Here is an 11,232-nt window from a genome sequence, read left to right as displayed (position 1 = left end):
TATTTGGTGTGACCACTCTTTGCCTTCAATAGTTCTTAATGACATTCACTATATGTTTGGGTGTCATGAATGGGTGTATCAGTAGATGGGTGTACCAGGGTCCTGCCAATTCTGACCAGACCTCTCCAGACAGTCGATGGGTGTACCAGGATCCTGCCAATTCAGATTGACCTTCTGGCTGACCGCTGCGTCTATGGTCCCCAATGTTGCCTGTTTCTTTGTGCTTCTTCAAAAGAGTTTGGACAGCACATCTGGAAACCCCCATCTGCATTCAAATGTCTGCCTGGGAGAGACCTTGCTGATGCAATATAACTTCCGTGTGTCTTGTTGCTGTGCTCAGTCTTGCCATGGTGTATGAATTCTGACAGTAAACCCAGTTTTATTCCTCCTACACAGCTCTTTCTGTTTCAATTAATGAGTGTGTTTCAACCTACATATTGAATTGATGATCATTAGCACCTGTTTGGTATAATTGTATAATCATACACCTGACAATATGCCTACAAAATCCTTGACTTTGTGCAAGTGTACCTAGAAGAACTGATGCTGTTTTGAAGGCAGAGGTTGGTCACACCAAATACTGATTTACATATTTGATTTACATTTTGTTGATTGATATTTTTTTTAATAACATGTCTATTTTTAAAAGCATTCTTACTTCACAGCATTTTTTCACACGTGCCAAAAACTTTTGCACAGTACTGTAACTGCTTCCAATAGCCCCAATATATCCTAAAATAGTGAATAAATTGCTTGGTAGGCAATTTTATTACTTTCTTAAAACAATTCAATGTGTTTAAATATCATAGAGAGATCATATTGAACATGTTTAATAACAAATAAATATCAAAATAATTATTTAAATATATTGATTTTTCAAGATACATGGACAAAATCAATATTTTCTTCACAAAAGCAGCCCAAGAAAAAGAAGGCCATGCACTGCTGGTCCCAGGCCCCAAAAAAGTTTGAAAATGCCTGACCTATGGAAAAGGATCAAATGTGATGTTAATGGTAATTAACAGTTGGGTTTCAAACCTGCAACTCCAAATCATTAGTTACTCATTGGAATAACATGATGTGTAATAACTGTACTGTAGTAATAATAATCAGTAGTGAATGTGTAAATACGATGTTGTTACTGTAGTTATTACTGTGTTAGTAAACTTTAAAAGAACACTTATACAGATGTATTTTTTCTTTTTAAGAATTGTTATTGTTGCCAAGGATTTTAACACCAACAGTGTTTTGTTTTTCTTTTACAACAAAATAAATAAATCTCAATAAACTAATATTTTTTAGCTTGATATAATTTGTATCTACCTATCTCAAGCAGAATTTTGTGCTCATCTTTATCAACTGTTTTGGAGGTGACTGCATTACTGGCATCTATGAATTTGACCCAACAATCATTGAAATTATATAGTGGTTTTACACAGACATAAATGTGGGTAAATACATTATGGGCCTGTAACAGTTGACTACTAAAAATTTACTATGGATTTTATGAATATCCACCTTGTACAGCGTTCTTCTGCTCTCTCCACTCACGCTTTCCATTGACCTCTTTAACGTATCTATTGCAGTCATTCTATAACTAAGCCACTCTGGAACAAGTCCCTAAGTCTGGAACCTATCTGTTATTCTGGAACTAGCTCATTACTTTGTCACACTAGAACCAGACAACCATTCTAGCATCTTCCACTGTTCTAAACTCTCCAAACCAGATAGCACAGTGCTAAACTCTAAACGTTTAAACCATCCTCTGTGCTATCAAGATGACTCAGCCCTGAGCAAAAGTCTTTTATTCTGTTCTGTCTGCATACAAAGAATGTTGAGTTCTTGACACTTTTTCATATCCCATTATTGTATGGGAAAAGTGTCAAACCTTTCTTACACATTCACACCCCATTAGCAAAGGGAACATTGGCTTCCTGATTAATACTCTCCTTCACGTCAAGTGGGAGTGAGTCAAAAAGGTGGTCCTCCACTACCAGGCAGTTCCTTCTGAGGAGGCGACACTGGCCTAGCTGGGCAGGAAGGCGGTCAAGACAGTTTCCCTTCAGCTCCAAGTTTGTTAGCTGCACCAGATTGCCAATCTTCTCTGGAAGGACAGATATACAGTTGTGTCCCAGACATAGTGTCTTTAGTTTGGTGCACTTAAACAGCTGCTTGGGTACCACCTCCACCTTGTTGCCAGTTATGGCAAAGTGTTGAAGGTTCTGCATGAAGCCAATCTCAAGAGGGATTACCACTATGGAGTTGTGGCTAACATCCAAATACCTCAGCTTGAGCAGGTTAAACAAAGGTACGGGCAGAGATTCAAGTTTGTTGTGCGAAAGGTAGAGGGACTCTAGATTTTTAACATGGCTTATGGATAATGGAATGGTGATGATTTTATTGTGCCACAGTTTAAGGCAAATAAGCCTATTGAGGTGCTGAAAGCTGATGACCTCCTCAATGGTACGAATGTTGTTGGATTTCAGATCTAGCTCCTGCAGGTTGGTCAGACTGAAAATAGCATGAGGAATCCTTTCCAGTTCACAGTTGTGAAGCTCCAGTTCAGCTAGGTTCATCATTTTCTTTAAACTGTTCAGTACCAGGAGTTTAGTACCATCATTATGTATCACCAGCTTGATCAAGTGTGGAGACAGGTCTGTTATGTTGGTTGGGACCTTTGTCAAGTTACTTTTTAGATGCAAGATTTTCAGATGCCTCAGGTCTCTGAGAGATTCTAATCCGATCATCTTGTTGTTTTCAGAATTCAGATTCCCGACCAAATACAGCTCCCTCAGGCTTTTCAAAAGGTATACCCAGGTGGGAATCTCCGCCACATCCGTAAACTTGACATGAAGGCAACGGAGGTGGTCGCGAAGGAAACTGAATGCTGTCTGCTCGACTTTAGCAGGACAATGGTAAAAGTGAAGCTCTTGAAGGTTTATCATCTGTGAGATCTTGGCTGTTATCCTGGCCTCTGGAATCAGCTCCAGCTTCAAGATCTCAAGATCCGTCAGGTCAAAGACAGCATCTGGCAGACCTGACAACATGAAGAGATGGAGCTCCAGTTTGTCCTGAGCGTTGCGAGTTACGTGCTGTCTGAGTTTCTCAAAGGTCCACTCATGATTTAAACTAATCTCCCGCAGCTTGTTCTCACTGACTTCAGAGAGGAAGACGCCGAAACGCTTAGAGTACAGCTGGTCATACTGATCCACCATGTGCAAGAGAAACGCAAAGTCATTCTTTACATCAGGAATGTCACTGAAGCTGCTCTCCTCCCTGACTTTCTCAAAAGAGTACTCCTTAAGAGGTCGTCGAAACAGCCAGAAGAGGGTGTATATACAGATAAGGCCATATATACAGACAAGGGAAATATAGCTGACAAGCAGCTTACGCAACATAAAAGCCATATTATGTGTACATTGGAATTTAGCATACCCAGTCAAATGTTTTATGTCAGGCTCACACACATGGTCAAAGTCAATTGCAGCAACAAATGTCATTGTGTAACATAAGATTAAAATGAATTTTACTGTTTTGATTACTGTTTGGGCAACATAGAGCTTGTAGATCAAATCACTGTCTTCTACATGGGCACGGAACTTCCTAACCTTTTCAAATAGAGCCTTGGCCTGCTCTCCATCTTTCTTATCCAGTATGGTCATGCATGGGACTTCAATGACAGGCTTATCAGCAGTGAACTTGACCCCAGATTTAGCCAGCATTGGGGTGGACTGGTTAGGACTTCCCTCTTCACTGCTGGTTGAGAAATGTTTTGGTAGGGAGGGGGCACCAATGAGTCTTTGCTTATTCTCCTCTGAGTCCTCACAGGCCGTTTCTGACAATGCCTTGGTCGTCCAAGGAGACTCAAAACATTTGCCTAATATTCCCACAAAATGCTCTATTTTTGAACTAGTCTTAGGATATTTGAACCAAAAGTTGCTGCTGACCATGAGCACAATGGTGTGTATGAGAGCGAGGTATGGAAAGTACTTAGAGTACCATGGCAGGGCGACATGGTAGCACATCTGATTGACAAAAACATACTGCTGAAAGTCCAGGTTTGTCCTGACGCCTGTTGGCAGAGGTTGATGTCTAAGACCACCAAACTGTGTTAAGTGAATTTCCTGAACAACACTATCTGGTAGATCCTTAGTAATTAGGGGTGCAGCAGCTAGCGTCACCCTACTCCCTCCATTTCCTGACCCAGAACCAGACCCCTCTGCTGGCTGCAGAGTTGTGAAGCCACTGTTGTCCTCTGCAGCTGGTTCCTGGACAGGAAGGCAAACCACTTGGTCTTTGGTTAACTGCATAGTTCCAGAAAAAATGGCGAGCATCAGCATGACGACACCCAGGTAGTCCATAAAGACATCCCACCATGGTTTCAAGATACGATAGGTTGGCTGGATGTCATTCAAGGCGGCTACCTCTGTGAGAGTAAACATCACTGCAAGAGAAACAGAAAACAAATTAATTAAAGCTGGAATACCCATTAGGTGTCACTGTCCTAACCAGCAGCATTGTTTTTTTTTATGTTTTTTGAGTAATAGCTAATGTGTAGAATAAAACCCACACATGCAAAAGGATATTTCTCACAACAAATATATCATATGCCTAATATACAATTCTGTATAGATCAGATAATACTACTTTGTTTTCACCAGCAGTAAATGCAGACATTTTCTTCAAAAACGTACCTGAAAAGCTGAAGTTTGTCAAAATTCCCGCAACTACTTTTTTCACACGTACAGGAGCGTACAGGAGCAGTCAGTAATGCTTACTGTGGTTCACTATATAAATGATACAGTGGGGCAAAAAAGTATTTAGTCAGCCACCAATTGTGCAAGTTCTCCCACATAAAAAGATGAGAGATGCCTGTTATATTCATCATAATTTTCAACTATGAGAGACAAAATGAGGGGGGAAAAATCCAGAAAATCACATTGTAGGATATTTTATGAATTTATTGGTAAATTATGGTGGAAAATAAGTATTTGGTCAATAACAAAAGTTAATCTCAATACTTTGTTATATACCCTTTGTTGGCAATGACAGAGATCAAACGTTTTCTGTAAGTCTTCACAAGGTTTTCACACACTGTTGCTGGTATTTTGGCCCATTCCTCCATGCAGATCACCTCTAGAGCAGTTATGTTTTGGGGCTGTCGCCGGGCAACACAGACTTTCAACTCCCTCCAAAGATTTTTGTGGCTAGGCCACTCCAGGACCTTGAAATGCTTCTTACGAAACCACTCCTTCGTTGCCCGGGCAGTGTGTTGGGATCATTGTCATGCTGAAAGACCCAGCCACGTTTCATCTTCAATGCCCTTGCTGATGGATGGCAGATTTCACTCAAAATCTCACGATACATGGCCCCATTCATTCTTTCCTTTACACGGATCAGTCGTCCTGGTCCCTTTGCAGAAAAACAGCCCCAAAGCATGATGTTTCTACCCCCATGCTTCACAGTAGGTATGGTGTTCTTTGGATGCAACTCAGCATTCTTTCTCCTCCAAACATGACGAGTTTAGTTTTTACCAAAAAGTTCTGTTTTGGTTTCATCTGACCATATGACATTCTCCCAATCCTCTAGCAAACTTCAGACGGGCCTGGACATGTACGGGCTTAAGCAGGGGGACACATCTAGCACTGCAGGATTTGAGTCCCTGGCAGCGTAGTGTGTTACTGATGGTAGCCTTTGTTACTTTGGTCCCAGCTCTCTGCAGGTCATTCACTAGGTCCCCCCGTGTGGTTCTGGGATTTTTGCTCACCGTTCTTGTGATCATTTTGACCCCACGGGGTGAGATCTTGCGTGGAGCCCCGGATCGAGATAGATTATCAGTGGTCTTGTATGTCTTCCATTTACTCATAATTGTGCCCACAGTTGATTTCTTCACACCAAGCTGCTAACCTATTGCAGATTCAGTCTTCCCAGCCTGGTGCAGGTCTACAATTTTGTTTCTGGTGTCCTTTGACAGCTCTTTGGTCTTGGCCATAGTGGAGTTTGGAGTGTGACTGTTTGAGGTTGTGGACAAGTGTCTTTTATACTGATAACAAGTTCAAACAGGTGCCATTAATACAGGAAACGAGTGGAGGAAAGAGGAGCCTCTTAAAGAAGAAGTTACAGGTCTGTGAGAGCCAGAAATCTTGCTTGTTTGCAGGTGACCAAATACTTATTTTACAGAGGAATTTACCAATTAATTCATTAAAAATCCTGCAATGTGATTTTCTGGATTTGTTTTCCTGATTTTGTCTCTCATAGTTGGAAGTGTAGCTATGATGAAAATTACAGGCCTCTCTCATCTTTTTATGTGGCAGAACTTGCACAATTGGTGGCTGACTTTTTTGCCCCACTGTATACTGTATGGTGCACATATCTGGATTAGAGTCCTGTAAGCAGTCCTGCAAGCCACACCTGGACCGCGCTGGCTACATCTGCTCTAAGAACCACCCCAAAAAACTCACAGATGTTGCTCCACAACACGACCCGCCTGAATAGATTTAGCTCCGAAAGCCAAACAATTACCAGCAAAAATAAAATGTTTAATGCCCACAGACAACTAATCTGTAACTTCCTACTGCATCAACTTGACTTGCAAATATGCTTATTTGAACCATTTCACTTAACAATGCTATGTACTCTATGCTCATGCAGTTCAAATAACACACCCCTACCTGCTTTTTGTTGTCTGTCCATTCATGATCATAATCGCAGGGCCAAAGATTTAGTTAGTTCATTCATGGACAGACAAAACCTTTTCTTTTATATATTTATCTCACTTGTTGGGTTCACTGGGATAATGAGAGTGCTCCAGTATATAGTTGATCCAGTAAGCTTAAGATAAAAAGTTTCTGATAATTAAGTGGTTCTCAAACTTGGGCCGGGACCCCTTGTCTAATAACATCCAATTCAGACTGTAACTCAGACTTCGTCCATTGAGACTACTGTGGCCGGGACCTTATTTCAGACTTGGATTTAGCCACAGGGACTCATGACTCATCTTGGATTTGAGCACAGTGGACTCAACTAAAATTCAAGGTTTAGAGACTCAACTACATCTACAATAAACAACAACAGCTTCTGTCTTCTGAAACCATATTATTATAAGTGAGACTTGTTAGATGTGTGGAATCTAAGCATTAACAATTACAATATGTACATTTCATTGGAAGTGAATGTGCTTAGATAATGAGAACAACAGAAACATCTCTGTTAAGATTATCTCTCTGTAGGTTGCGCTTGGATAACAACAGGAATGTTTACATTGACCATCTGGCATGGGGGGTTAACTTCTAGAAACATGACCTGTGCTAGGTAGAAACGCCCTTAATGTATAGGCTAGCTGGCAACTAACATTACAGTGAGAAGATAATGGAAAGTTCACCGAATGACATCTGTGCTGCAATTTTCAAATAAACTTGAGCGAACTTCTCCCTCGATTTGATGCGGGTTCTACATTATTTGACCACTATACGTAACCGATTTCTAACACTTTGGTGCTTTGAGCCGTATGGTTGGAGATTTAGATTCTACCAAAAATGCTGTTTTTTGTTGTCCTGAGACGAAGCTGGCTGCATGCACCCGCAAGGGAGTCAGTCTTTGTTCCTGTTTCTTGCGAACAGCTGAAAAGTTTGTGAATCTGAAATCCACACCATTTAACGAACAAATCGAGTAATTCAAGAGCACAGGTAGAATATCTCTAGGGGTGGATAAATTGGAGAGAAAACCTAGTTACTCCCTAACTGAGCCACGAATTACATTGTGTAACATGTAAAATATCTCTAGGGGTGGATAAATTGAAGAGAATACCTGGTTTGTCCCTGACTAGGCCACGAATAAAATCGTGCCAATATCTCCAGGGGTGGATAAACTGGAGAAGCGCTGAACTGTATTTCGTTGACAATGCTAATTGCTTTAAATGAAGCTGATCACCTTCCTCGGTAATAGCCAAGCTTATTTAATTGAATATTACGTGTAGTTTGAAAAGCACTTGGTATATAGCATGTTTTAATAGGCATTTGAAATAGCCTGTTCTGTTCTGTCATGCTTGAATATGTTTTAATGGGTATTCAAGAAATAACCTGTTTTGTTGTGCTTTGTCATGTGTACTTATGTAATTTTGAGTCAAACTTATTTATTGTGTTGATGATAATTTTTAAAACCGTAAGGCCTCAAGGGGGGTCTCACGACAATGTAGGTAGGCCTTAACCAAGGTAACATGGTAATCTTATTCCACTGCTAGCTGCTATTGGCATTAATATAGCACAAGGAGTCAAACATCAACCAAGCCAGTTCTGGATGGAAAAGGACTTTTATGGAAACGTGTCTGAATAGGGTGTACGCTTCACTCTGATGATGGAACTTCTGAGATCCACAAGTTTTCAAGACTGATCTATTGTCGTCATTGTTGGAAGTTGACGGAACAATACCCAGTGGATGAAAGTCTGATGGACTGTTGAACCACACTAATCATTGTTTTGCAGTTATACTTTCAACAGATCAGGACATCACAACCCCTTTTCTGATGATACATCACGTCACTGACTGGACACAGACAACTGAGTGTGTGAGTACCAGCAACACGTTCAAGAAGGATTTCTACAACTACACTGGTTGAATCTGTTCCAAATCTTCCTAACCACTCACATGGCAGAACGATGACAGGGTCAGATCACTTGGCTTCAAACTCCATTTCTAGATGAATCATCGACAGCGAGATGAGAGAAGAATCCACCTGAGTCCTGAAGGACTCCACATACTACAGGTCAGAGTACCATGGGTCAATTGACTGGAAAGGTCACATGGTCCCAACACAGTGGAAGACACTGTTGTGGTGTTAAACTGGAATTAGTGAAGTGTTGGAAACTCACTGTTCCATTATACACCTACACTGACTTGTTAGGACAACCAGGCAATTTGCTGGGTACACATTACAATGACTGCAACAACTGATATTGGAAGGTTCATCACTGATACAAGACAAAAAAAACTGAATACAAGAACTAAAGGACACTTGATTGGAAACTAACTTCTTTCCTTACAATCTAAGATTTTCCTAAATGAACTGATATGGTGATTACATATGTATGAAGGTTTGTTTCTTGCAAGACAGGTGGGAAAACTGTGTACGATGACAATCCCAGTATTGGACTTTGGCGTATTTTGGGATGGTGCTTAATGATACTAATACTAAAGTTATCACATCATCATAACATATCTTATTATATTGTTTACATAATCGGTGGATTAAAACTTGTTATAAGAGTATAATCAACCATTTTCCAATTTTGTCACACAGTAAAATATATATATACCTCAAAACTATGAGTAAGGACAATAAATAAGGTCATAGTCTATTCAAGAATATCAGGGACATGCAAAGCATTGATATAAGTAGTAACTTCTGTAGCTTATCAGCTGGGTTTGTGTCCAGCTGTTTAAAAACAGTTTGAAAGTGACTAATTGTGCAGGAGGTAGCCTTGTAGATTTTTTTGCATTTATATGCTTTTTCAATTAAAATAATAAACTAATAAAATACAGAAATATAATAGATTTAGTATTTGTTCATGAATGTTAGAATCTTTAATCCTATTCATAGGAGACAGGACCTAGCAAACTTAAGATAAATTGTCTTGCCTTTCTTCGCTAGGACCCGAGGTGGGACGACGTCACTTGCATTCCACACAGCATCCCACAAGGTCTGAAGTGGCCATGTTTGGCTTGGCTACCCTGAATACTATACGCTACTGTATCCACAACTCAAACTTGTGAACCAACAATCAAACAAAGTAGCTAGATTTAAAATAGGCCTGTTTCACTTCGCTACATCACAGATAAGACTAAACAACGAGGCTACTCATTATTGGTACTATATTATGAAAAACCTCTGCTTCTTAGGCTACTATATGCGCTTCAAAATGTTTTTTCAGGCTACCCCTATATATCGTAATTTACAATTGTCTAACCACCACCACTTTGATTTAACATAATTGCTAATGTCTGCCTGTGCATGTGAATGTATTACCGTAGCCAACGTTGCCTTTCTAAAGGCAGTATCTTTATGTCCCCGTTTACTTTGAAAAGACGAGAACAATGTGTAATAATGAAATCCAGCAGAACTGGATATATCCAGCATCTCCACTGTTCACTGGGCGCACGCATGGGTTGACAGTGGCGTATGATTCGTGTAAGTGGGCTCTGATGTGACACAGCATTTCTCGTAACAGAATAATTGGGACGTCCAACTCTCTGACGTCATCTCTTTGAAGATGAAATGTAAAAAAGGTTATGGTAGGGATGGGTAAGCGTTATGTGTAGTGTTGTGGTAGGGGTTAAGGTCTGGTCTGGCTTTAGTAGGCTACACTACAAAAAAAGCTAAAAATATATAGGCTACAGCTAGGCCTACTCTTTATTTCAGGACACGATAGTATATAACACCACTAGCTTAATATATAGTATCATTGGTGCATTCTCTTGCAATACTTTTCTTAATGATTGGGTTCATTTTCCTTTGTTACAATATAGCCTATGGTGCCTGTACAGCTAAGGCATTGAATACAATTATTTAAAAAATGTTTTCTGAGAGACATGACTCACCTTCAAATTAATTTAGGCTATACGTCCCGCTGCCTCGATACTTCAGACAAAAAACGATAATTTTCGCTACGTTCCATGATTCGATAAGGTAAACAAAGACGAAATGCTTCATATCTATTCAACCCGATTGCTGGACTGACAATAAGCAGATTAGAAGACTTTGGTTCTATTTCCTCCATAGCGACATGCTGCGGCCATGTATCTGGGTTGCACCATGCGTAGCAGTAGGGATGTGCAGTTCTCGAATGATTCAGAATGAATCATTTTACTGATTCTGAGTCATGATTCTTTTTCATTTTAATGATTCTTTCATTTAAGTCGTTCGTTTGAACTGCTGGCCGAGCAGGATTCTGGTATCGATTCCAGCAACTCGGACAAAGAACGGCCTCTTGTGTCAATTATGTGGGCGCAGAAGAATAGATCTTGCTCCAGCCGTCATAGAATAAAAATACATGTTTAGAATTACTGGCCGAACGCATGACGCAAGAATCAAATCAAATTAATTTATTATTTAATGTTATTATAGACACATATTGATAAAACCAAAACATACACAGAACCTCTATACAGAGGACCTGTGTGTCTGGTGCCATGCCAACACGTGAAATAATGAGCAGATCCCAAGCATTCCATGGTAGA

General features: G+C 40.1%; 1 protein-coding gene across 1 annotated transcript; it reads right to left on the bottom strand.

Moving 5' to 3' along the window:
• Window positions 1-894: 894 nt before the first annotated feature.
• On the bottom strand, window positions 895-10,805 carry lrrc8db (leucine rich repeat containing 8 VRAC subunit Db). Its single transcript, XM_013135023.3, has 2 exons — window positions 10,594-10,805; window positions 895-4,444 (listed from the first exon to the last, which is right to left on the bottom strand). Exon 2 carries the CDS (start codon window positions 4,440-4,442, stop codon window positions 1,902-1,904), a length of 2,541 nt encoding a protein of 846 aa, XP_012990477.2. The 5' UTR covers window positions 4,443-4,444; window positions 10,594-10,805; the 3' UTR covers window positions 895-1,901.
• Window positions 10,806-11,232: the final 427 nt, after the last annotated feature.

The sequence above is a fragment of the Esox lucius genome, chromosome 8 (genome assembly GCF_011004845.1).
Source record: "Esox lucius isolate fEsoLuc1 chromosome 8, fEsoLuc1.pri, whole genome shotgun sequence".
Classification (NCBI taxonomy): domain Eukaryota; kingdom Metazoa; phylum Chordata; class Actinopteri; order Esociformes; family Esocidae; genus Esox; species Esox lucius.
The sequence above is the reverse complement of the archived record's forward strand: the minus strand, read 5'-3'. Positions and strand labels throughout refer to the sequence as shown.

Excerpts from the sequence above, each read along its gene's own strand:
- lrrc8db (XM_013135023.3), bottom strand. The coding sequence starts at position 4,442 with ATGTTTACTCTCACAGAGGTAGCCGCCTTGAATGACATCCAGCCAACC.